This window comes from Thalassophryne amazonica, chromosome 16 (genome assembly GCF_902500255.1).
Source record: "Thalassophryne amazonica chromosome 16, fThaAma1.1, whole genome shotgun sequence".
Classification (NCBI taxonomy): domain Eukaryota; kingdom Metazoa; phylum Chordata; class Actinopteri; order Batrachoidiformes; family Batrachoididae; genus Thalassophryne; species Thalassophryne amazonica.
Genome location: NC_047118.1, coordinates 35,301,717 through 35,328,592, shown reverse-complemented (window position 1 = coordinate 35,328,592; position 26,876 = coordinate 35,301,717). Strand labels below are relative to the sequence as shown.

At 41.8% G+C, this 26,876-nt stretch overlaps 1 protein-coding gene across 2 annotated transcripts in view; it reads left to right on the top strand.

Moving 5' to 3' along the window:
- Positions 1–26,876, top strand: part of LOC117527637 (myosin-9-like) — a 74,461-nt gene that overhangs the window by 46,932 nt on the left and 653 nt on the right. For both annotated transcript variants that reach the window (XM_034190069.1, XM_034190068.1), the window contains 27 exons: positions 1,754–1,868; positions 2,881–3,068; positions 6,822–6,943; positions 7,026–7,095; positions 7,172–7,332; positions 7,606–7,714; positions 7,807–7,938; positions 8,058–8,264; positions 8,370–8,507; positions 8,610–8,733; positions 8,862–9,033; positions 9,127–9,339; positions 9,516–9,660; positions 9,764–9,970; positions 10,161–10,265; positions 10,549–10,701; positions 12,794–13,042; positions 13,121–13,333; positions 13,442–13,654; positions 16,921–17,082; positions 17,165–17,293; positions 17,391–17,479; positions 19,131–19,254; positions 19,451–19,659; positions 19,838–19,946; positions 20,210–20,382; positions 26,114–26,876. The exon at positions 26,114–26,876 is cut by the window's right edge and continues 653 nt beyond it. In XM_034190069.1, coding sequence (XP_034045960.1) covers positions 1,754–1,868; positions 2,881–3,068; positions 6,822–6,943; positions 7,026–7,095; positions 7,172–7,332; positions 7,606–7,714; positions 7,807–7,938; positions 8,058–8,264; positions 8,370–8,507; positions 8,610–8,733; positions 8,862–9,033; positions 9,127–9,339; positions 9,516–9,660; positions 9,764–9,970; positions 10,161–10,265; positions 10,549–10,701; positions 12,794–13,042; positions 13,121–13,333; positions 13,442–13,654; positions 16,921–17,082; positions 17,165–17,293; positions 17,391–17,479; positions 19,131–19,254; positions 19,451–19,659; positions 19,838–19,946; positions 20,210–20,382; positions 26,114–26,249 — 4,167 coding nt within the window. In that variant the 3' untranslated portion in view covers positions 26,250–26,876. The remainder of the gene's footprint in view (positions 1–1,753; positions 1,869–2,880; positions 3,069–6,821; positions 6,944–7,025; positions 7,096–7,171; positions 7,333–7,605; positions 7,715–7,806; positions 7,939–8,057; positions 8,265–8,369; positions 8,508–8,609; positions 8,734–8,861; positions 9,034–9,126; positions 9,340–9,515; positions 9,661–9,763; positions 9,971–10,160; positions 10,266–10,548; positions 10,702–12,793; positions 13,043–13,120; positions 13,334–13,441; positions 13,655–16,920; positions 17,083–17,164; positions 17,294–17,390; positions 17,480–19,130; positions 19,255–19,450; positions 19,660–19,837; positions 19,947–20,209; positions 20,383–26,113) is intronic.

The following is a 26,876-nucleotide window of genomic DNA, read 5'->3' as shown; positions in this document are numbered from 1 at the left end:
GTTATGCTCTGTTGGAAGGCAGTGGCTGGCTGACTGTATCTGCCCTCCCACAGATTTCAGAGATCTGTTTTCTTGTTGAGTTCTGCAAAGGTCTTGGTAGCTAGTGTACTTGAGGACCATTTTCAGTCATGGTCCCCAGCATTTTCATGGGAAGGTGCTTTGGTCTCCTGCAGAGCTGCAGGGTTTAAAGAGGTACCTGACGTGTGACCTCTGGCTGGATTTGCAGCTTCCCTAAAGATTCAGGTGAGGTCCTGCAGACTACAGTCTACTTTGTGTCCCAGATTTAATCAGGTCAGCCTTCAACATCAGGCTGGTTTGGAATAGTTTGTATCTAATATGGGTGGATCACTTGCAGACATAGGCACATCAAATGACCTCACTGGAATGTGGGAATTTTTCTGACACCACCTTGGCAGTTGTCAGAGATTGCTTTCTAGTTGCCAGTGTTTACAGGGAAATGTACTGCTGCATTCCTCTAAACCTACAACTTGTGCCACTGCAGTAATGGCAACTGATGGAAAGGTCCTGCCAACATTCTCTGCTGTGTTGTTCCACTGTGTGCTGTTGTCGGCCTGGTCCTCCTGCCAGGATGGTGTGTGTGTGTGGGGGGGGGGGGGGGGGGGGGAGGAGAAGAATTGTCCAACAGCTTGAGAACAGTGTTTCCTCAATGTTCAGGCAGGTAGAGCTGCATGTATCTGTGCTATTTAGGCTTAAACCTCTTTAGATGGGTGGAAATGCTGTTTCCCTGTTGCTGCAAGCTCTTTGCTTCAATTTGGGAGATGGGTATCATCCCAGCAGGGACTTGTCACTCTGTAAAAGGCTATTACCTGTGCTGTATTGCAACAACTACAGGGGTATTATGCTGCATTCTTTATTGGCCACCGTACTAGCAAGAGTTACGCTCAGTTGGATTTAGTGCCAGCTGATTGCCGCTGGGTGACCAAAACATTCAGGTCTTATGCCCTAGAACTGTAGCTTCTAAGTACTGAACGAATGGAGGTGTAAATATCAGCAAGGTTTCTCTGTGATCTGTTGTTGGGGTACATTTTTGCATCTGATTCAGTTGACCAGATTGATTTCTTGGATATTCAGGGAATTTGAAGGATCCCCATTAAATTGCTGACCATCCAGTTACTGTGCAGATTTGAGGCAGTGTCTGACTTCTCAAATTCTGGTGTTCAACAGGGATGTGTTCTTACACTGTTCAGGGCTTGCATGGACTGGGTGTTGGGTAAGGTTTTGGAGTCCAGCTACTTGGGTGTCTTTGTCAATGAGGAAGGTTTACTGACCTGGAATTTATTTTATTGCAATGCTGTAATTCATGGAATCAATGGCTCTCATAACTGCAACACTTGAAAACCTGAGTGAGGATTAAGAATAATAACCAGGCTTTCATTCACTTCCTGGACTCTGCCATGAGCAGTGTCTGTTTGATGAAAATGTCAAACATGAGCCATTCACTCATCTCTAACTTCTCTGGGAGCTTTGTGTCTAAGGTCAGGTGATGTTTGGAAAGAACGTATGAGGTTGCTGGACAGATATCTGCCAAATCTCAAGTCATAATGACCACCAAGTGTTTGACTGCTGACTTGACTTGGGACTTGCAAATTGACTTACTACCACCTCTGCTCTCTTCTATTCATGCACACATACTGCACTCACTACCGCACAGGAACATCAATTGACCAGAGTAGATGTGTGAAAGAGACTTAAGAATGTAACATCTTGACATAAACTCCCTGTTATGCTTCAGGTAGACTACAAGGCAGATGAGTGGCTGATGAAGAACATGGACCCGTTAAACGATAATGTGGCTACACTGCTTAATCAGTCCACTGACAAGTTTGTTTCTGAGCTCTGGAAGGATGGTAAGTTTAGACAGATGACTAAACCTAAGAATTATTTCACCAAGAGTGGCACATGATAGTGTTTTTTTTTGTTTGTGTTATCAACTTTCATTTCATACTGGTTTTTTTCTCACTGTCTGATGGGGGACCTTATTTTTCCCCTTTTCAAACCTCTTCTACTGTTTCAATCCTTCATTTTCCTCTGTATGGCCCTGTTTTCTTTGTCAATCTTCCTTTCTAAATTTGTTTTAATGGGGCCCAAGAAGTACTGAATTGTCAGGGAGCCTATTTTTATCAGCGTTTTCCCATTCTTCACTCAGACTCAGGTGATGGGGTTTCTTTTTTCCTGTTGTCTTGCCTGTTCAAATTGTTCCCAACATAAATTTACACTGTATTCAGTTTCTCCTGAATGGCAAAACCTGTGATGAAGCTTTATAGCTTAGTTTCTGTAGTTTTTAATTTGTTCTTTGTGTAGTAATGACTTCTGATCATCTTTCCACTTTTTGCCCTGTTGAACTCTCCTTTTCTCCCTGTGTATTAGTGTGGTTTGGGACCCCTGGTGTTGGTCTTGGGTACTGCAGCAATTGGGTATAAACTGCATGGGTTTGGTTTTGCTGTCATGAAAATACATGCTCACTGCATCCTCTAAAGTTTGACACTTTCCCTGACACATTCATATTTAAATTAGTTCACTGAAACTACAGACCTGCAGTGTTAACTGACATACACACTCGCTCCCCACGCTTGACTTCCTTTTATTTCTTCTCAGTCATTTTTCTCCTCGCTCTGCATTTGCTCAGTGCTGGTGTGGTGTTTCACAGTTGTGTTCTGGTTTTATGAACGTCACCACCTCATCTTGCTTTTAGTGTGTATGTTTACCAAGAAGAAGCAGAAATACTATGGCCATAGCCATTTGTCCGTTTGACATGCATTTGGTTAGTTTGCCTCATTGAGGATTCAATGAACTTCATATTGCTGACATCTTGTATCATCTCTTGCATGCAATCCCCATCCCCTTGTTCTTCCTTTTTAGTGGACCGCATTGTGGGTCTGGATAAGGTCGCTGGTATGTCCGAGATGCCTGGTGCATTTAAGACCCGCAAGGGCATGTTCCGAACAGTGGGCCAGCTGTACAAAGAGCAGCTGTCCAAGCTCATGGCCACACTGAGGAACACAAACCCCAACTTTGTTCGCTGCATCATCCCGAATCATGAGAAAAAGGTAACCAAAAAAGACTCATGGTTGTGACTGGGTAATCACAATGTACTAGTAACTATACCTATCACAGTGATTAATCCCAGTTTAATTTCAGTTCCTATTTCTGGTAATTTGCATTAAAATGTAAATTACCAGAAATAGGTGAGATGGTTCATGAAGTTTACTTTTCTGTCTTGAGATACAGTGTAGTTAATATTTATGCATACAACCTCTGGCAAAAATTATGGAATCACCGGCCTCGGAGGATGTTCATTCAGTTGTTTAATTTTGTAGAAAAAAAGCAGATCACAGACATGACACAAAACTAAAGTCATTTCAAATGGCAACTTTCTGGCTTTAAGAAACACTATAAGAAATCAGGAAACAAAATTGTGGCAGTCAGTAACGGTTACTTTTTTTAGACCAAGCAGAGGGGAAAAAATATGGACTCACTCAATTCTGAGGAATAAATTATGGAATCACCCTGTATATTTTCATCCCCAAAGCTAACACCTGCATCAAATCAGATCTGCTCGTTAGTCTGCATCTAAAAAGGAGTGATCACACCTTGGAGAGCTGTCGCACCAAGTGGACTCACATGAATCATGGCTCCAACACGAGAGATGTCAATTGAAACAAAGGAGAGGATTATCAAACTCTTAAGAGGGTAAAACATCATGCAATGTTGCAAAAGATGTTGGTTGTTCAGTCACCTGTGTCTAAACTCTGGACCAAATACAAACAACATGGGAAGGTTCTTAAAGGCAAACATATTGGTAGACCAAGGAAGACATCAAAGCATCAAGACAGAAAACTTAAAGCAGTATGTCTCAAAAATCGAAAATGCACAACAAATGAGGAACGAATGGGAGGAAACTGGAGTCAACGTCTGTGACCGAACTGTAAGAAACCGCCTAAAGGAAATGGGATTTACATACAGAAAAGCTAAAGGAAAGCCATCATTAACACCTAAACAGAAAAAAACAAGGTTACAATGGGCTAAGGAAAAGCAATCATGGACTGTGGATGACTGGATGAAAGTCATATTCAGTGATGAATCTCGAATCTGCATTGGGCAAGGTGATGATGCTGGAACTTTTGTTTAGTGCCGTTCCAATGAGATTTATAAAGATGACTGCCAGAAGAGAACATGTAAATTTCCACAGTCATTGATATGGGGCTGCATGTCAGGTAAAGGCACTGGGGAGATGGCTGTCATTACATCATCAATAAATGCACAAGTTTACGTTGATATTTTGGACACTTTTCTTATCCCATCAATTGAAAGGATGTTTGGGGATGATGAAATCATTTTTCAAGATGATAATGCATCTTGCCATAGAGCAAAAACTGTGAAAACATTCCTTGTAAAAAGACACATAGGGTCAATGTCATGGCCTGCAAATAGTCTGGATCTTAATCCAACTGAAAATCTTTGGAAGTTGAAGATGATGGTCCATGACAAGGCTCCAACCTGCAAAGCTGATCTGGCAAGAACAATCAGAGAAAGTTGGAGCCAGATTGATGAAGAGTACTGTTTGTCACTCATTAAGTCCATGCCTCAGAGACTGCAAGCTGTTATAAAAGCCAGAGGTGGTGCAACAAAATACTAGTGGTGTGTTGGAGCGTTCTTTTGTTTTTCATGATTCCATAATTTTTTTTTTTCCTCAGAATTGAGTGATTCCATATTTTTTTTCTTTCCCCTCTGCTTGGTCTAAAAAAGTAACCATTACTAACTGCCACAATTTTTTTTTTCCTGATTTCTTAGTGTTTCTTAAAGCCTGAAAGTTGCCATTTGAAATTACTTTAGTTTTGTGTCATGTCTGTGATCTGCTTTTTTCTACAAAATTAAACAACTGAATGAACATCCTCCAAGGCCGGTGATTCCATAATTTTTGCCAGGGGTTGTATAACACTCTTTAAGGAGAATAAAAGAAATGGAGTGAAATGCTACATTCATATTTAAATGGGAGTATGTCTTTTTACTTTGTTGCAGCGTTATTCCAAAACTAATGAAATTCATTTTTCCCCACAAAATTCTACACACAGTACCCTTTTTTTTTTCTTTTTTTTTGCTTGCTTGCAAATTTAGTAACATGAAAACACTCCTTGTAAAAAGGCACCTGAAGGACTCTGCCCATGAGAAACAAAATTCTCTGGTCTGAGACAATTGAACTCCTTGGCCAGGTGTCATGTTTGGAAGAAACCAGGCACCATCCCTACAGTGAAGCATGGTGGTGGCAGCATCATGCTGTGGGGATGTTTTGAGTCAGGGTTGAGAGAAAGATGAATGTGGCTATGTACAGAGACATCCTGGTTGAAAACCTGCTCCAGGGCACTCCTGACCACAGACTGGGGCAGCAGTTCATCTTTCTGCAGGAAAATGACAACTGAGCACACAGCCAAGATGTCAAACAAGTGGCTTCAGGACAACTCTGTGAATGTCCTTGAGTGACCCAGACCTGAATCTGATTGAACATCTCTGGAGAGATTTGAAAATTGCTGTGCAACAACACTCCCCATCCAACCTGATGGGGCATGAGAGGTGCTGCAAAGAGGAATGGACAAAACTACCCAAAGATAGGTGTACCAAGCTTATGGCATCATATTCAAGAAGTCTTCAGGCTGTAATTACTGCAAAAGGTGTGAATACTTATGTACACGTAATTTATTAGTTTTTATTTTTAATAAAATTTCAGAAAACTTCATGTTGCTATTATGGGTTGCTGTCAGTAGAATTTTGAAGGGAAAATTCAGTTTACCCCATATTGGAATAAGGCTGCAACATAAAATGTAAAAATTGAGTGCTGTAAATACTTTCCGGGTGCACTACACAATATACTCACCTTGTACTCACCTTGATGAGGAAACAACTCTGGGTTATGTTTGACTTTGAGAAGGTATAATGTGCTTAAAAGCTTATTTTTAACTGCTAAAACTACAAAATATACAAATGAATATTTTGTCGAATAATCGGTCACACCTACAACTGTCTGGGGAGTTGATGGTCTAATGGTTGTTGGGCTTCAGACCAGAGGATCCTCTGTTCAAAATCTAGCCAGACCAGAAAATCATTAAGCGCTCTTAGGCAAGGTCTTTAATCCGTAGTTGCTTCCGGTGTGTAGTGAGCGCCTTGCGTGGCAGCACCTATTGGTCTGTGTGAATGTGAGGCATCATTATAAAGTGCTTTGAGCTTCTGATGGGAAAAGCGCTATGTAAATAGTCCATTTAATTGTCTACTGTAGCAATTTGGTTAAGTGTGACGTAATGCATCACGCGAGTTTCAGCTTCCGGGTCCAAACAAAAAAAGAAGCGCGCTTTTGTCAGCTGTTTGTGGTTATCTGCATCAGCTGAGCTTCTTTTGAAGCTAAGACCTCACAGGCAGAGTTCCCATATGTGTGACCGAGTCAATGGGTCAGAAACATCACCGAAGCTGTCGTTTTATAGATTCCCAGCCAATGACAAAGTGGCTACAACTGATCAGGTAGGCCCCCTACCCTGCCCTCTTTGTTTTGATTGCTGACGCTGTAGCGGCTGTACTGACCATTTATGAAATGAATCTCATCAATTTACATAACCATAAGTGTTTTGTTTGGACCTGGAAACAGATTTATCACGTGATGAGGTATTGACTGCAAGAACAGGTGGGGGATTTATCCCTTGGGAATCATACATCTTGCCCCCAAAAAATCACTGCTGATCAACAAATGTTCTCCCCCCCCCCCCCCCCCCCCCCCCCAAAAAAAAAACAAACAAAAAAAACAAACCTGTATTCAGGCTGGTAAACTTGACCCTCATCTGGTTCTGGACCAGCTGCGATGCAATGGTGTTCTTGAAGGTATCCGTATTTGCAGACAAGGCTTTCCCAATCGAATTGTCTTCCAAGAGTTCAGACAAAGGTAATGAATTAATAAGCACTGTTGTTTCTTGTGGCCAAGCAAACATGTTTAAAATAATGATAAATCCTCGATGTTTTCCCAGATATGAAATCCTCACTCCCAATGCCATCCCCAAGGGTTTCATGGATGGAAAGCAGGCCTGTGTGCTCATGGTAACTGCTAATAATATAGTGTCACACAATATTCCACTCTCCAGTAATTAACACTGAAATCCCACCCCTACGTCAGATCCGAAGCCTGGAGCTTGACTCCAACCTGTACCGGATTGGCCAAAGTAAAGTTTTCTTCAGAGCAGGAGTCCTTGCGCACCTGGAAGAGGAGAGGGACATGAAGATCACAGACATAATAATCAGCTTCCAGGCCTGGTGTAGAGGCTACATTGCCCGCAGGTGAGAAAGGGCCTCCACAGGCTACAACTATACACTGCAGGGGTAACTATTGGGACAAACATTTGGGCTTTGAAGTCTCCTCCAAATATGAATAGTCATCTTTTCTCCATGGTAATGTCTGGTTTTAGTTTGCATTTTTCATCATAAAAGTTTTCACCTATAATTCTCTGAAAATATTTTTAAGAAAATAGAGAGCCTACTTATATTTGGTCATTTCTCAGGTTTAATGTTAAACATGCCACTTTTTTATGTGCATGGTTTTGCCACATTCAGGGCCTTTGCCAAGCGGCAGCAGCAGCTAACTGCAATGAAGGTGATCCAAAGGAACTGTGCTGCGTATCTTAAACTCAGGAACTGGCAGTGGTGGAGGCTTTTCACAAAGGTGAACCTCAGTCCTTGTCTTCTTTCAACATCCCAGATTCTGTCTTGATTTCTAAACCTTTTTGATTTCCTCTTTATATAATATATCTTCAGGTGAAGCCTCTGCTGCAGGTGAGTCGACAGGAGGAGGAAATGCAGGCCAAAGATGAAGAGCTCAATAAGGTGAAGGAGAAGCATTTGCAAGCTGAGCAGCTGCTCCAAGAAATGGAAGATAAACAGCACCAGGTAAACATTAAGAAACTGCATTTTCAATTAATTTGCACTTTTGTTTGCATTTATTCACTGTGTGATGGTTGATTTGCTTGGAAGTTAGCATTAATTTATTTTAACCCCCCCGCATACAGCTGAGTGCTGAGAAGCTGGCTCTGCAGGAGCAGCTTCAGGCAGAAACTGAGCTTTGCGCTGAGGCTGAAGAGATGAGAGCGCGTCTTGCTGCCAAGAAACAGGAGCTAGAAGAGATCCTCCATGACCTGGAAGCCCGTGTGGAGGAGGAAGAAGAGCGTGCCACTCACCTGATGGCAGAGAAAAAGAAGATGCAGCAGAACATTTCAGTACGTATAGAAAGAATTTCAATTACACTTTATTACATAGCCTATTGTATTATGGTTTTGGACCTGTGTTCTGTTGCAATCATTCTCTCATGTGCCTTCACACAGGACTTGGAGCAGCAGTTGGATGAGGAGGAAGCTGCCAGACAGAAGCTACAGCTGGAGAAGGTTACTTTGGAGGCTAAGATGAAGAAGATAGAAGATGATGTTATGGTTTTAGATGACCAGAACAACAAACTCAACAAGGTTGGGTAATGAACTCAACTAAAAGGAAAGCTTGCTGGATATGACCGCACTGCACTACGTTTTTAAAGATGTAAATATATTTGTTCCCATTTGTAAACACAGGAGAAAAAGCTGTTGGAGGAGAGGATCTCTGATTTTACCACTAACCTGGCAGAAGAAGAGGAGAAATCAAAGAGTTTACAGAAACTTAAGACCAAACATGAGGCCATGATCACAGACCTGGAGGGTAGGTATACAACACAGGGATTTTGGGTGGGTGGGAGAAATTGGTTGGCTTTAAACTATACGATATCCTCCAGATGAAAGATATTAGTCCGATACTCCCTTATCATTTATTCTTAATCCTCCTATCAGACCGCTTGCGAAGGGAGGAAAAGCAGCGACAGGAGTTGGAAAAGAATCGGCGTAAACTGGAGGGTGATTTCACTGAGATACATGACCAGATTGCTGACCTTCAAGCTCAGATTGCTGAACTCCGTGCACAGCTGGCCAAGAAAGAAGAAGAACTCCAGGCTGCACTGGCACGGTGTGCATGAACCCAACAGCTAACTGTTTTTTGAGTTGCATTATATTGAGCATGTTATATCTGCTGTGAAACTAATTAATTAATTCATTCAAGGATTGAGGAAGAGGCAGCACAGAAGAACCTGGCCCAGAAAAAAATCCGTGAGCTGGAAGCACAGCTCTCTGAACTACAGGAGGATTTGGAGTTGGAGAGACAAGCTCGTGTAAAAGCAGAAAAATACCGCAGGGACCTTGGGGAAGAGTTGGAGGCCCTGAAAACAGAATTGGAAGACACTCTGGACTCCACAGCTGCTCAGCAGGAGCTCAGGTTGGGAACTGTTCTATTTATTTTTGTCCCACTTTGGCTGTTACATGCAGCAAACTCTGACTAACTTCTGTCGGCAGCAAGAGCAGCTCTTGAGATGAATGGTGCATTCAGATGGCACACGTGCAGACTTACCTGCATTCCAGACATGTTGCCTAACTTATGATTTTGCAATTCAGGACCAAACGTGAAACAGAAGTCGCACAACTTAGGAAAACTCTGGATGATGAAGCTAAACTCCATGAACTACAGCTAGCTGAGTTAAGACAGAAACATGGCCAAGCTTTTGATGAACTAAATGAGCAGCTGGAGCAGGCGAAAAGGGTAATTTAAATTTCTAAAAGCCACCATCCAAAAATTTATTTTACTCTTGATGTCTGGTTGTTTTTTGGCTGAAGGAGGCATTGATAATTGTCCTTCTCTGCAGAACAAAGTGTCCATGGAGAAGGCTAAGCAGGCTATGGAATCGGAGAAAAACGAGCTGGCTATCGAGCTGCAGGCGCTGATGCAGAGTAAAACAGATGTAGATCATCGCAGGAAGAAGGCTGAGGGTCTTGTCCAGGAGCTGCAGTTGAAACATTCTGAGAGCGAGCGCCAGAGAGTGGAGCTGGCTGATAAAGTGGCAAAGTTACAGGTACAACATTCAAGAAGTCTTCATTATGCTTTGGAATTTACTTAAATTTTCTGTCAGGGCTTGTGCAACTACTTCTGTTTAAATGTGAAACTTTTTATGATCCTATCTGTATTCAAGAAGTGGCAATGAGCCAATGTTCACATGGATGAAACATTTACTATGGCTTTAATTTCCTATATTCTGTATGTAGACCGAACTGGATAATGTAAATTTATTGCTGAGTGATGCGGAAGGAAAATCTATCAAGGCAACCAAAGATTGCTCTGCTGTGGAGTCCCAGCTGCAGGATGCTCAGGTACACTCTTAACCAAGCACAAAAGATGGTCTGATACCATGTTATACTTAAATCTAAAACTAAGACTTTGCTCCCTTTGCAATAATTAAAGGACATAATGTTGAACTTTGAGTTTTGCTTGATTGTTTGAACATGTGTGTAGTAAGTACCAATTTTCTTGACTTCATTCATAACTCAGATTTGTCAGTAACATTAAATGAAAAAAAGAAGAAAAAAAAGATTCATTGACTTCATTAAATTTCTTCTCATGTGGAATTTGGCTTTGCATCTATGTTTACAACAGGAAGTTCTCCAGGAAGAAACACGCCAGAAACTGGCATTTGGCACTCGTTTGCGTCAACTGGAGGATGAGCAGAATAGTCTGAGGGAGCAGCTAGAAGAGGAAGAAGAAGCCAAGAGGAATGTAGAGAAGCAGCTTATGACTGTGCAGGCTCAGGTAAAAAGATCAGTCCTCACCAGTAACAGTTGTCAACCTGTCTGGGGGAGGTTGCACAACAGTGTCAGTCTGTGGGGGCAGTTTCCCCTTGTCCACTACTAAGAGTGGCGCACCAGTTGGGGTGGTTTGGGCATCTGGTGAGTATGCTCCGTGGTCGTCTCCCGAAGCATGTTTTGCAGACAAGTCCAACTGGGAGGAGGCCCCAGGGAAGACCCAGGACACACAGGAGAGATTATATTTCCTAGCTGGTTTGGGAATGCCTTGGGATCCCACAGGAAGAGTTACAGCACTTGGCTGAGGATAGGAAGTATGGGATAAGTTGTTTGCACAACAACACAGACCTATAAAATTGCTTGAATCGGACATGTCAAGTTTTCCTTTGTAAAGTGCTCAAATTGTTGTTTTCACCTTGTTACAAGTTTGGGAGGTTTCTCAGTTGATCTTTACTGTCTTGCTGTTTGATAGTGTGGAGTCGACAAGAACAGCCAGCCAACCCTCTCACTGTAGCTACGCGCGCATACTGTGCAGGCCTCTCAGTCTAGGACATAGCTGAGACATGTACAGACATAATTTAGGGGAGGATAACTAATCTAGACTAATATGACCCAAATGAACAACTTGGGATATGTGCCAAAATCTCTATCAACACATCAGCCCAAAGATAACCACACCCTTTTAAAAAAGGGCATGGCCATACAGCTGTATTTTCTAAACTGCAGCAGCTACAGACTTTCCAATGTATTCATTGAATGACCACAACATATTTAGAAGGGTCATAGTGTGAAATTTCTAATTTTGACATTTTAAGAGAACCTCTACAAAACATTAGGTCAGATGACCTACATATAGTCCATAATTGCCACATATTTACTAACTTAAACTTTCTGGGCTATTGGCTCTTGGGGAAATTTCCCTGATCATTTTTGAAACATTTGAGATCTCTAGATACTGCTGTCTGCTTTGTTTTGTATTTCTCACTTTAAATCAATGTTCCATTAATAAAAGTATGACTGAAAATTTCATATTTGCCAAATGTTCATTTTCTTTTGATGTACTATAATAAGTTGACACACTTATTTTAGCCATTTTTCTCTTAAAATATCAAAATAGAAATTTTACTCTTCTATGACCCTCTCAAACATGTATTGGTCATTCTCAACATTTTGAATACCTTGTAAAATCTATAGCTGTTGCAGTTTAGAAAATACAGCTGTATTTGAAGTAACACTCAAGTGAAAAGGGGCGTGGTAACTTTTGGGCTGTTTGTCACAGATTTTGGGTCATTTGGGGGCACTGAATCCAAATCTGGTGTTAGTTTTTGCCAGCCACATCACGTTTTTGAGATGTTAAAACATATTTCTTGTATCAAGCACTGACGCAAAATCTGCAGTCTCGCACGCCTCTTCAGTGCTATGAACTATATTACGGCCCTTGTTCACATTTTGCAAACCTGATTTAAAAACTGTGCTTTTGAAGTTACTTTTGTGTATGATTAGTGGCATCATACTCATGAGTGAATGAGCAACGTTTGTGTAATCCATCAATACAGAGCATGCAGATTGCAAGAAAGTGATGTGATGGAAGAACTCTGAGCTCAGATTCAGATGCAGCACCCCAAAATAACCCTAAATCGGTTCTCAAAGTTCATGCAAGATATTTTGTTGTTGCTGTTGTTGACAGTGTAATTTATCAGACATACTATTTGTAAATAGCTAATTTTGCCTAAATCCCAGGAGCTTTGTACAGTGCATAGCAGAACTATGTAGTGTATTTAAAAAAAAAAAAAAAAAACTGTGTAAATTAGAGATGCATATAGAGGGGAAATCCTACTCAAATTGGCTCTTTTACACCATTGACACGCGTTTGACTCTGCTGCGCCTCGTTGTCATACCCACCGACATGGGACACTCAGGATAGCAACAGGGCAAGTGGGTCTCTCATTGTACTTGTCCTATAGGACAAGTCCCTGAAAATGTTTGTGCCTGAAGGTGCATGAGTAAGACAGTTTGATTCCTTCTTCACTTTTAGTTTGATGGGAATTGCAAATGTTTGCTTTACCAGTGGTGTTTTTTTTTATGTTCTGTCCCTGTAGCTTGCTGAAATGAGGAGGAAAGCAGAACAGGAGGCAAGTTTGCTGGATAATGCTGAAGAAGGCAAGAAGAGGGCTCAAAGAGATGTAGAGGGACTGACCCAACGCCTAGATGAGAAATGTTCAGCCTTTGACAAGTTGGAAAAAACAAAGACACGTCTGCAGCAGGAGTTGGATGACATGCTGGTGGACCAGGACCACCTGAGACAGATTGTGTCCAACCTGGAGAAGAAGCAGAAGAAGTTTGATCAGGTAGGGATGTGTTGGAGAGCAGTGAACTAACATCTATATCATCAGTCGTACTTTAACACTGCTGCCCTGGATTTGTAGATGCTGGCAGAGGAGAAGAATATCTCTGCACGTTATGCAGAAGAGCGTGACAAAGCTGAGGCTGAGGCCCGAGAGAAGGAAACCCGGGCTTTGGCTTTAACCCGCGAGCGGGAATCCTTGATGGACATCAAGGAAGAAATTGATCGCAACAACAAACTGCTGCGAGCTGAAATGGAAGACCTTGTATCATCAAAGGATGACGTGGGCAAGAATGCAAGTTAACCCAGTTTCTATCCAGATAATGTTGGCAAACGGCTGCATTTCTCCCGTAAGTTCAGTGTCATTCCTTTGGGCTCTTACCATAAAGTCTTTGTTCTGCAGGTGCATGAGCTGGAAAAGGCAAAACGAACCATGGATCAACAGCTGGAGGAGATGAAGACTCAACTGGAGGAGCTGGAGGATGAGCTGCAAGCCACAGAGGATGCAAAACTGCGCCTGGAAGTCAACATGCAGGCTATGAAGGCCCAGTATGAGAGGGACCTGGCAGGGCGTGATGAGATGGGAGAGGAAAAGAAGAGGGCACTAATTAAACAGGTATTGATGTGATCCAGGCCTACTGTCATGTCAACTCACTGGCCACCTCATTACATACACACTGGTATCTTGTGGCTTTGATTCAACAAGGTGCTGGAAACATTTCTCAGTTTCATCCATATTCACATAATGGCTATCATGCACTTGCAGCACCATTGCATCACCAGCAGCATGAATTGTGGTTACAAGGCCGGTTGGAGCAATGTAAATTCTGAGCTTGCTGCCTGAATTTCAAAGATCCCATCCACTATTACAAACTTCTCATCCTGTAGTCTTCAAACAGTGAAGTGCCCTACAAAAGTATTGGCACGCTTGATATTTCACACATTTTAATTTATTTATGCCATTTCTAATACAAAAAATAAACATTTCTAAAATTATCTTCCTTAAACTACGAACACATTTTTACAGCTTGATATAAATTAATTAAAAATATAAAAGCCAAGATGATGGGTTACATAAGCAATGGTCCCCTGTGGTGTAATACCTGTAAATCAGTTTTATTGTCAGTTGTCTTCAGACAGGTCAGGGGGTTGATACATGAACATTTCCAAGTCACTTAGTATGTCTTGGACTTTATTTACATCAATTATGAAGAAACACAAGCAGTATGGCACTCTATAGTAAATCTGTATGGAGTAGATAGTTCTCAAAAACTGAGTGACTGCAAGAAGGAAAAGAGTGAGGAAACCAACCAAGACAACTCGGACGTATAGCTTTATCTGACTGTGATTGGAGAAATTGTACATAGTGCATGTTTTGCATTTTGTGCGGCTTCATAATGATGTGGTATAGAGGACGATTTTCTGAGAAAGACCTCAATGTTCAGCTACAATTTGCCAGAAGGTACATCTGAGATGAAAGCCTAGATTTGATGTTTTTGTGAAAGAAAATCCTGTTCATATTCAATGTCGTATTCAGTGACTTGGAAATGTTCATGTATCCATCCCCTGACTTGTCTGAAGAAAACTGGCTATAAAGCAGACTTACAAGTATTATACCAAAGCGTTCCATTACTTATGCAACTCATCTTGGCTTTTCAGTTTGGAAGATAATTTTAGAAATTATTTTTTTTTGTATTTGAACTTGCATAAACAAATTAAAATTTGTGAAATACCGCTACTTTTTGGAGGGCACTGTATATCAAAGTAAAATTTTTTATCACTAGCAGACTCTAAGAAATAAGTTCATGCATTCATTTTATGAACTATTAGATTACCGCAATAGTCTTTTCACAGGATTATCAAAACACTTAAATAGGCTTCAGGTCGTTTCCAAATTCAGCTGGCCGAAAACATCAAAACTTGAATCACTACACTGACTTCCTATTCAACAGAATTAATTTTAAGATGCTAATGTTAAGTCATTACATGGTTCAGTTCCTAGTACGTTTCTGACCTGCTTGCAGGCTGCAATCCCACCAGAGTTGAGGTCTTCAGCTACAGTTACACAAAATGCATTTGAGAAAAGGACAAATATTGACAATTAGGTGACTTATTTGTGTTTTTTTAAATTATTATTCATAATGAAATTAGACATTTTATTGAAATTGGGATTCTGATGTACATGATATTGGTAATATGCATCAGCCCACCTGCCCTATGGAAACCAACTTTATGCTTTACCTCATGAAGTACAACCCCAATTCCAATGAAGTTGGGATGTTATGTAAGTAAAAACAGAATACAATGATTTGCAAATCCTCTTGAACCTACATTCAATTGAATACACCACAAAGACAAGATATTTAATGTTCAAACTGATAAACTTTATTGTTTTTGTGCAAATATTTGCTCATTTTGAAATGGATGCCTGCAACATGTTTCAAAAAAGCTGGGACAGTGGTATGTTTACTACTGTGTTACATCACCTTTCCTTCTAACAACACTCAATAAGCATTTGGGAACTGAGGACACTAATTGTTGAAGCTTTGTAGGTTGAATTCTTTCCCATTCTTGCTTGATGTACGACTTCAGTTGTTCAACAGTTCGGGGTCTCCTTAATCATATTTTGCGCTTCATAATGTGCCACACATCTTCAATGGGCGACAGGTCTGGACTGCAGGCAGGCCAGTCTAGTACCAGCACTCTTTTACTATGAAGCCACGCTGTTGTAACATGTGCAGAATGTGGCTTGGCATTGTCTTGCTGAAATAAGCAGGGACGTCCCTGAAAAAGACATTGCTAGGATAGCAGCAGGTGTTGCTCCAAAACCTGGACAAGCTGTTGGACTCTCCTCTGGGCAAATATTGATGCAAGAGTTGGGAGGGGAAAAATAAAAACCATTAACTCTTCAAACATACTGCATTTATGTATGGGAGGCCCACTTGTTCACACTGGAAAGCACTGTGTGATTGTCATGCACCAAGTGAAAACTCCAATAAAAACTTAAATTATGAGAAAGAAACATACTGCGTTTAGTGTGTGTGTGGGGGCGGGTTGTTTCCTCTTAACATTTTTTCTTTAAACTTTAATTTTCAATATCACTGAACTGAAAAAAGTAAAAATGCAAATAAGATGAGATTTAAACTGACCTCTGCAAGTGAATAAAACACCACTAAAACAAATACTGCGTAATATGAAACATAGATGTTTTTCTATCATATAGCCCCAACGTTTAAGCAATTTGCGCTGAAGTTCAAATGTTGTAGTGTCGACACAAACGATCACTTAACAGAACGCTCTGTCCTTTCCTTTGTCCGCTGTGAACTATTTCATCTGACACATATTTACACTTTTTTTTTCTGGATCTGGAAGAACAAATAGGTCCTTCTGCATGAATTCTACAACACAGAAAAGGAAGTAGACAAAGCACTTAATGAGCTACAAAGCTCCCTGTTCTCAAAACAGATTTGTAACTAAGGAAATTCTAAACCTTTGGTTCGTTTGTAATTGATAACTCAGAGGCAGGAGAAAGCCTGAAATCGAGCCAGTCTGATCATGCTTGGATTTTATTGAATACTCATTAAGATTTTAGTTGTAAGTGGGGTTTACAGATTAACACTTTAATGTATGTATAAAAACACAAATTGCTAGCTTGCGTGGGAAGATGGTGTTTTGCCCCAATCATTGCAAGTCCTTACTGCTTGACATCAGTGTTGACACTCTGTATTAATCAAAATGATGCATATAACTCAATCATGTAGCAACAACCTCTGTGGAGCGGAGGAATCTGCATGACTGATCACCAGATGAGAGCAGGGAGCCTTCTATATAGGTGTAGTTGCTGTGAAGAAAGTAACATGATTAAAATTAAGTGTTCCTCAGGTACGTGAGATGGAAATGGAGCTGGAAGATGAGAGGAAGCAGCGTTCTGCTGCTGTGGCTGCACGCAAGAAGATGGAGCTGGACCTGAAGGAGCTGGAGGCAGGCATAGACATGAGCAACAAGAACCGTGACGAGGCCCTTAAACAGCTGAAGAAACTGCAAGTGAGTGGCACCAACAAGCCTCCGCCCATATTGGTGACAAAGTTTTTGCTTTGGGTCTTAAGAGTCTAAATTATGTCTTTAGGCCCAAATGAAAGATCTTTTCAGGGAGCTGGAAGACACTCGCATGTCCAGAGAGGAGATCCTTGCACAAAGCAAAGAAACTGAGAAGAAGTTGAAGGCCATGGAGGCTGACATGATTCAACTGACTGAGGTGAGTGTCCACATTTCTGCGACTGTTCTCCCTCAGTCTCTGACTTCTAGTTTTAACCTCTCACAGACAGTAATCTTGGTTGTTCTTTGCTTTGAAGGAACTTGCAGCTGCAGATCGGGGAAAGAGGCAATCCCAGCAGGAGAGAGATGAACTACAGGATGAGATCAATAACCAGGCTAGCAAGACGTAAGCTGCCTTGCAATCTTCTAAATGTGTCACTCAGTTTTTAATTTTGTTGCCTGGTTTCACTTCATCCTCATCTTTGTGCTCCCTCTGTTTTTAATCTTGGGACCTTGGTACATGATTGAGTGAAATTTGGTACAGACAGTCCTTGCAAGACTGCTCTGTTTGAATCTCTGTGAGCCTCCCAAGATGTGCAAAAAAATTAAATAAAATCCATTTTTCCACACTGTTAAATCTAATAAATCTGTCCTTAAATTGTTTTTAGAGCCCCTGAATGGGTTTTTTAAAAAAGGGAAAAAATATTTTACACACTTCTCAGTATAGCAGAAAAACTGCTCAGTAAAGGCCCTGTCTCACCTTGATGATTTAGCCTGCATATGCCAGCTGTATTAAAAACTCTGGCGCACGCTGTTGTATGTCTAATAATTACTTAGTGCAGCTGTCACATCTTGATCATCCAGCGTCTGACAGCAGCCCCGTTTCCACCCAGTGGTTCAGGTCGGTACTGCACCATGTGATACGTGTCAAACGGAGTAATTTAACTTTTTTTTTTTTTTTAATTTGGTGGACCAGTTTCATTGTGTACAGAATGCTGATGAGTGGACTGGCTGTTGGAAACGCTGCCGTGAATGAATGGAGGGCTGTGACTCTTTAAATGTTGAAAGAGCCGGTTGCTTCCTGAACAGCGGACCTGATCATCCGCTGATCAGGTCATCACAGACCTGAATAATGAAATGCTGTGATGATTTAAACATTTGAAGCACCAATGGACCGCGATCAGATGTGATCTGAAGGAAGTGCTGTGTGATCTGTTGATGTGGCGATCACCGTTAGCCACAGCACTTTAAATGTTTAAACACATTAATCACCCTGAGTCAACCGATCAGGTCATCTGATGATCACACCACAGCGACGGCAGTTTAAAAATTTAAATCATTACAGCACTTCTGTGTCAGAGGACGATGGCACTGCGCTTTGAACACAAACATACAGGGAGCAGGAAAAACCACAGAGGGACTTGCTTTAAAACACTACGTTCCCAGCCATGAATTAAAGGATTTTCCGAGGTCATTTTCAAATATCAGGAGCTTTATGTGGTTTCATGTCAGTCTGTGATGGTGAATTAAACAGAAATGAACAGGTCTGACACTTTTTTCCCATGTGTGAATGAAACGGTCATTCTGCATACGGACAGTGGCTTTCAGCCAATCAGTGGCCAGCATTAATGGATGGATTTAGACTTATGAGTAAATTACAAGAAACGTGTGCCACCAATCACATAACTTACCTACAACTTATGTCCAGCATGTGTGGGACATGAGTCGCACGCTGATGCTTGTTGAAAATTTTCAGCGTGCCCAAAATTTTTTGAGGAGCTCAGCTTATCAGGACATGTTTCAACTTGCTCTTAACTTATAAAAAACTTACCCTTAACTTGTTGGACTTGTACCAGCGTTTTGTAGTGTGGTTGGCATATGCTGGTTAAATTGTCAAGATGTAACAGGGCCTTAAGTCTTTTCCTTGATTCTACATATAGATTCCTTGAATCATGAATGCCACTTTATTCATATTTGGTCAAAATTACTTTGGTCAAAAATACTTTGTCCAAAGGACTTGTTTCTTGACACTTTTTGTTTTCCTCTTCCGCTGTCAGTGCTCAGGCGGCGGACGAGAGGAGACGGTTAGAGGCTCGTATTGCTCAGCTGGAGGAAGAGTTGGAGGAGGAGCAGTGCAACACTGAGCTGGTCAATGACCGGCTGAAGAAAGCAATGCTGCAGGTCTGAACACTGACAACTCTGAGGCAGCTTTTCCAAATGTGAAGGTGGAACATGTAGCTGCAGTTTCAGGTCCCCTCCAAATGAGTAACATTCTAAATCTTCAAAGATATCAACACTGAAAAGTTAAATTTTTAAGAGGCTCGTGTGGCATTTGTGGGGCCATATTTAGTAAAATCTTTATCCCTTTCAAACTCAGTGTGACCAGATGAATGTGGAGCTGATTGCAGAACGCAGCACCTCACAGCGAGTTGAAGGGGCTCGTTGTCTCCTGGAACGTCAGAACAAGGAGCTCAAATTGAAACTGCAGGAGCTGGAGGGAACGGTCAAGTCAAAGTATAAAGCCAATATGTCCGCCTTGGAGGCCAAGATCGCCCAGCTGGAGGAACAGCTGGACATAGAGACCAGGTGGAGCCTTGCCCATCAAAATATACAAAGAAGTGACATGTTTTATTTTAGATTGCCACTAAGGCCTTGGTGTTTCAGAAGTCCTGAACAGGATGCCTTGTTTCAAATTTCTACACTTTGTGCTTCGGTTTCACTCTTTATTCTGTGTGATTCATGCTTTTAACTACTGTTTACTTAGAGAGAGGCAGACGGCCTCTAAGCTTGTGAGGCGCACGGAGAAGAAACTGAAGGAAGTCATTCTGCAGGCAGAGGATGAGAGACGCAACACAGACCAGTACAAAGACCAGGTCAGAGACCATCAAGCCTATAAATGTCTCCAGCTTCTCTGGCTGTTTGTGTTTATGTTCTGGCAGATTTTTCTGACATTTATGTAAACTGCTTTTTAAGAAAGCCTCATTGTTTTGGCTTGTAGTTTTACTACAAAAAAAATTATGGCTCAAATTGGGCACTTCTACAACCATGGTCAGGTTTCCTAAAACAAGATGCAATGTATAGTTTGTCTAAATCTTGATACAGTCGACAGGATCACCTGTATAATTTTGTTTTCCAGGTAGACAAGTTGAACTCTCGTACGAAGCAACTGAAGCGTCAGTTGGAGGAGGCTGAGGAAGAGGCCCAGCGAGCCAATGCCAACCGCAGGAAGCTGCAGAGGGAGCTGGAGGATGCCACAGAGTCAGCAGACGCCATGAATCGTGAAGTCACCAGCCTCAAGAGCAAGCTCAGGTATCTGAATGGAGGTGTAGTCGCACTATGTTTTTGTACCACAGGGGTTTGTATTATATTGAAGAACTAGGACTGAATTTGTGAAGGTGCAATGTGTGGTCAAACTGAAGGACTCTGCAAAATTCTCCCCATAACACCCCTAGATTAAAGGTCCACTTCTGAAGACACTTTTTCATACTATCTACAGTAATAATTCAACAATTAAAATGTTTACAAAGAATTTTACATTTATAAACAGTGTAGGTTACAAATGGTAAGTTTTACCATTACAATGCTGTCATCATTTAAATATGAGGTCCAGAAAGATGTCTTTATTTTTTATTAAACAAGTATTTGTTTATTGAAGTCAAGAAAGGGTGACTATAAAGTATTGACAAAACAGGTCTATAAATCATTTTCATGTTGAGGTGGCAGGAGGGTGTTGTCTGCAGCTGCTGAAAGTAACTAGTAATCTAACTAGTTACTATTAAAATTGAGCAATTAGTAAAGTAACTAAGTTTTTCAAGGAGTGATCAGTAATTGGATTACTTTTTCTAAGTAACTGTGGCAACACTGGGTATGACCCAGGAAGAAGCTCTCTCTCTTTGCCTCTATACGTATATAGTCACTCTGCATCCGGAAAGTTCTTTACTTTTTCCATATTTTATGTTATAGCCTTATTCCAAAATGAATGAAATTCATTTTTCCCCTCAAAATTCTATACACAGTGCCCCATAATGACAATGTAAAAAATGTTTGAGATTTTTGAATTTTTTTTTTTAAACATTTAAAAAAAAATCACATGTACATAAGTATTCACAACCTTTGCCATAAAACTTAAAATTGAGCTCTAGTGAATCTGGTTTCCTCTGATCATCCTTGATGTTTCTACAGCTTAATTGGAGTCCACCTGGGGTCAGTTCAGTTGACTTGGAAAAGCACACCCGTCTACGTATAAGGTCCCACAATTGACAGTGGATGTCCGAGCACAAACCAAGCATGAAGTTAAAGGAATTGTCTGTAGACCGTCGACACAGGATTGTCTTGAGGCACAAATCTGGGGAAGGGTACAGAAACATATCTGCTGCTTTGCAGGGCCTAATGAGCACAGTGGCCTCCATCATCTGTAAATGGAAGGCGCTCATATCCACCAGGATTCTTCCTAGAGCTGGCTGGCTGTCTGCTGAGCTATTGGGGGAGAAGTGCCTTAGTCAGGGAGGTGACCTAGAACCTGATGGTCACTCTGTCAAAGCTCCAGTATTCGTCTGCAGAGAGAACCTTCCAGAAGGACAATCCCCCAAACATGACACATGGCATTCACACCAAAGAGTTCAATCTTTGTCTCATCAGACCAGAGAATTTTGTTTCTCATGGTCTGAGAGTCCTTCAGGTGCCTTTTGGCAAACTCCAGCTGGACTGCCATGTGCCTTTCACCAAGGAATGACTTCCATCTGGCCACTCCACCATACAGGCCTGATTGGATTGCTGCAGAGATTGTCCTTCTGGAAGGTTCTCTCTGCAGCAATCCAATCAGGCCTGTATGGTGGAGTGGCCAGATGGAAGTCATTCCTTGGTGAAAGGCACATGGCAGTCCAGCTGGAGTTTGCCAAAAGGCACCTGAAGGACTCTCAGACCATGAGAAACAAAATTCTCTGGTCTGATGAGACAAAGATTGAACTCTTTGGTGTGAATGCCATGTGTCATGTTTGGGGGAAACCAGGCACCATCCCTACAGTGAAGCATGGTTTTGGCAGCTTCATGCTGTGGGGATGTTTTTCAGTTGCAGGAACTGGGAGACAAGTCAGGAGGATTGAGGGGAAAAATGATTGCAGGAATGTACAGAGACATCCTGGATGAAAACCTCCAGAGCACTCTTGACCTCAGACTGGGGCAACGGTTCCTGTTTCAGTAGGACAAGGACCCTAAGCAGTAAGCACACAGCCAAGATATCAAAGGAGTAGCTTCAGGACAACTCTGTGAATGTCCTTGAAGGGCCCAGACCTGAATCTGAACATCTCTGGAGAGATCTGAAAATGTCTGCACCGACGCTCCCCATCCAGCCTGATGGAACTTGTGAGGTGCTGCAAAGAGAAATGGGCAAAACTGCCCAAAGATGGGTACACCAAGCTTGTGGCATCATATTCAAAAAGACTTGAGGCTGTAATTGCTGCCGAAGATGCATGGCTCGGGCATCTTTTCCAGATGCCCCCTGGACGCCTCGCTGGAGAGGCGTTCTGGGCACGTCCCATTGGGAGGAGGCCCCGGAGAAGACCCAGGACATGCTGTAGGGGCTACGTCTCTCGGCTGGCTTGGGAACGCCTCGGGGTTCCCCCAGAGGAGCTGGGGGAGGTGTGTGTGGATCAGGAGGTCTGGGCGGCTTTGCTTGAGCTGCTGCCCCATGACCCGACTCCAGATAAAGCAGAAGAAAATGGATGGATGGAGGTGCATGAAGTATTGAGCAAAGGGTGTCAATACTTGTGTACATGTGTTTTTTTTTTTTGTTTTTTTTTTAGTAAGTTGGACGGAACATTCAAGTATGTCCATGTGCAGCTTCCAGGCTGAGAGCAAATTTTCCTCCAGTATTTCCTGATAACATGCTGCATTTATCCTGCTGTCTATTTTGAAGTTTCCTGTGCCTTTGTAGCGCACACATACCCTAAATATTAGCAATCCACTCCGTGTTTCACAGTAGGAATGATGTACCTTTTGTCAGGCCTTGTTGACTACTCTCCAAATGAATGTTTATGGTTGTGGCCAGAAGGTTCAATTTTGGTTTCATCACTCCAAATGACTTTGTTCCAGACATTTTGAAGCTTGTCTCTGTGATGTTTGGTGTATTGTGAGCGGGATACTTTGTGGCATTTGCGTCATAATGGCTTTTTTTCTGGTGACTCAACCATGCAGCCAATTTTTCTTCATTGCTTCCTTATTGTGCATATCTTGAAACAGCCATACAACATTTTTTCCAGAGTCCTGTTTTTCAACAATTTTCCTGGCAGTTGCTGAAATTTTTGTTGGTCTACCAGACTGGTTTGGTTTCAACACACTCCCTCAGATTCCACTTCTTAATTAGAGTTTGAACACTGTTGAATGGCATTCTCAGTCTTTGGATGTCTCTTTATGTGCCTTTCCTGTTTTATATAGTTCAGTTGCCTTTTCCCACAGATCCTTTGACAACTCTTGCTTTCCTAATGACTGAAACATCAGTACAGCACTGGAAGAAAGATGCAAGGGCCTGTCAGGAGCCCAGACCCTCACTGACCTTATATACACACACTGATTACAAGCAAACAGATCACAGGTGAGGATGGTTACCTTTTGTAGCCATTCAAACCCATGTGGGTCAACTTGTGTGCATGTTATTGGTCCAAAATATCAGGGTATGTAAACTTCTGATCAGGGTCATTTGGTTAGTTTCTGTTGTCATTATGATTTAAAGAGACTAAACAGTTGTTTGACAATAAATGGCTTCACACAACCACTAACCATGAGTGGAAATACACTTTTTATTTACACTCAACAAAAATATAAATGCAACACTTTTGGTTTTGCTCCCATTTTGTATGAGATGAACTCAAAGATCTAAAACTTTTTCCACATACACTATCACCATTTCCCTCAAATATTGTTCACAAACCAGTCTAAATCTGTGATAGTGAGCACTTCTCCTTTGCTGAGATAATCATCCCACCTCACAGGTGTGCCATATCAAGATGCTGATTAGACACCATGATTAGTGCACAGGTGTGCCTTAGACTGCCCACAATAAAAGGCCACTCTGAAAGGTGCAATTTTATCACACAGCACAATGCCACAGATGTCGCAAGATTTGAGGGAGCGTGCAATTGGCATGCTGACAGCAGGAATGTCAACCAGAGCTGTTGCTCATGTATTGAATTTTCATTTCTCTACCATAAGCCGTCTCCAACGGCATTTCAGAGAATTTGGCAGTACATCCAACCAGCCTCACAACCGCAGACCACGTGTAACCACACCAGCCCAGGACCTCCACATCCAGCATGTTCACCTCCAAGATCGTCTGAGACCAGCCACTCGGACAGCTGTTGAAACAATCGGTTTGCATAACCAAAGAATTTCTGCACAAACTGTCAGAAACCGTCTCAGGGAAGCTCATCTGCATGCTCGTCGTCCTCATCGGGGTCTCGACCTGACTCCAGTTCGTCGTCGTAACCGACTTGAGTGGGCAAATGCTCACATTCGCTGGCATTTGGCACGTTGGAGAGGTGTTCTTCACGGATGAATCCCGGTTTACACTGTCCAGGGCAGATGGCAGACAGCGTGTGTAGTGTCGTGTGGGTGAGCGGTTTTCTGATGTCAATGTTGTGGATCGAGTGGCCCATGGTGGCGGTGGGGTTATGGTATGGGCAGGCGTCTGTTATGGACGAAGAACACAGGTGCATTTTATTGATGGCATTTTGAATGCACAGAGATACCGTGACGAGATCCTGAGGCCCATTGTTGTGCCATACATCCAAGAACATCACCTCATGTTGCAGCAGGATAATGCACGGCCCCATGTTGCAAGGATCTGTACACAATTCTTGGAAGCTGAAAATGTCCCAGTTCTTGCATGGACGGCATACTCACCGGACATGTCACCCATTGAGCATGTTTGGGATGCTCTGGACCGGCGTATACGACAGCGTGTACCAGTTCCTGCCAATATCCAGCAACTTCGCACAGCCATTGAAGAGGAGTGGACCAACATTCCACAGGCCACAATTGACAACCTGATCAACTCTATGCGAAGGAGATGTGTTGCACTGCATGAGGCAAATGGTGGTCACACCAGATACTGACTGGTATCCCCCCCCCCAATAAAACAAAACTGCACTTTTCAGAGTGGCCTTTTATTGTGGACAGTCTAAGGCACACCTGTGCAATAATCATGGTGTCTAATCAGCATCTTGATATGGCACACCTGTGAGGTGGGATGGATTATCTCAGCAAAGAAGTGCTCACTATCACAGATTTAGACTGGTTTGTGAACAATGTTTGAGGGAAATGGTGATATTGTGTATGTGGAAAAAGTTTTAGATCTTTGAGTTCATCTCATACAAAATGGGAGCAAAACCAAAAGTGTTGCGTTTATATTTTTGTTGAGTGTATAGTCTCTGAAAAATTCCACTAGGGCATGTAAATTTATGAGCATGTGTATATGCATTATCTCAAATGCCAGATCTCGCAGCGTTAGTGGATGGATCTGATCCAAAAGTGTTTTTTAAACTTCCTTGGCCCAACCATCACCCTTTCAAGAAAATCAGTTTTGTAGTTTTTGTGTAAATCCAGCTAATAGACAAACTGCAAGGGAAACACCATCTAATTTGCAGAGGTGATTATGCAATGGTTGCCCCTTGTTACTTGGCTAAATTGTAGCATTTAGCATCCATAATTAAGCAGCTGCAGTTGGTTGGGTACAGTAGAAATGATTGAGAGCAGGACACAGTAAGAGGTTTGACGAGGCTCACGTGGACCGGGTTTCCTGCTTCTGCAACATGGTGCCTAATTAACATAAATACCAGTCTAAAAATGAAATGAGAGGTAGTAACCCTGTCTGCTTGGACTAGTTTTTAAAAGCTGAAAGGTGTGCTCTAGGCACTAGTCCCCTGCAGCATAAAAGCGCATTAGTCTGTTGTATTAGAATTCTGGTGTTTTCAATAGGTAGCATTCTCATGAGATTTACCCACACACTGATTTTTATATATATATATATTTTTTTTTTTTAAAACAGGCGTGGTGATCAGCCCTTCATCACACGCCGCCTTGCAAGTCGCGGCGGCAGCGGTGGTGGCGGAGGTGCTGGCAGCATTGAGAGCGATGAAGAGGGAGAGCCTAAATCTGAGGCATCAGAGCCAAAGCATGAATGAGGAGCCACTGTAACCATTCAACTCGGCAGAGGAGTGAACTCCATCAACAGACCCAAATACACACAAGCACATATTACTGTATGCAGAGGATCATAAACACACTGAGGCAGTGACATGGCTGACTTCAGTCTGGTCCACTTACTGTCTCTCCTATCTACTTAATGTTGACAATCTATTTACTCCTGAAACACTTAATATGCATCCAGAAGCCAGTAATTCAGGCAATCACAATGCTGACATACATGTTTTTGAGACCCATTACTTTAGCTTCATTTTTCATTCTCTGGGAAAATGAGTATTTTTATACATGAACATTCCAATTATAATAGTCCTGAATTAGGATCTATTTTTCTAATTAAAGAAGGAATAAAAGCATATATAAATGGATTACTTTAAGGGGACCAAAGTAATGTCTTAGATTTGTATTTTGTTTTGTTTTTTTGTCATTGCTAAGAATGAAAGTACTACATGTTTGTTATGGCTATGGCTCACACTCACTAGAGTTTATAATGAAGGTATATATGCTGAAATAATCAATTTAGCTCCATTAAGTGATTATGCTTTCACACATTTCATGAAACATTCACAGGCAGACTTCAAGTAAATACAATTGGACTCATGTATATT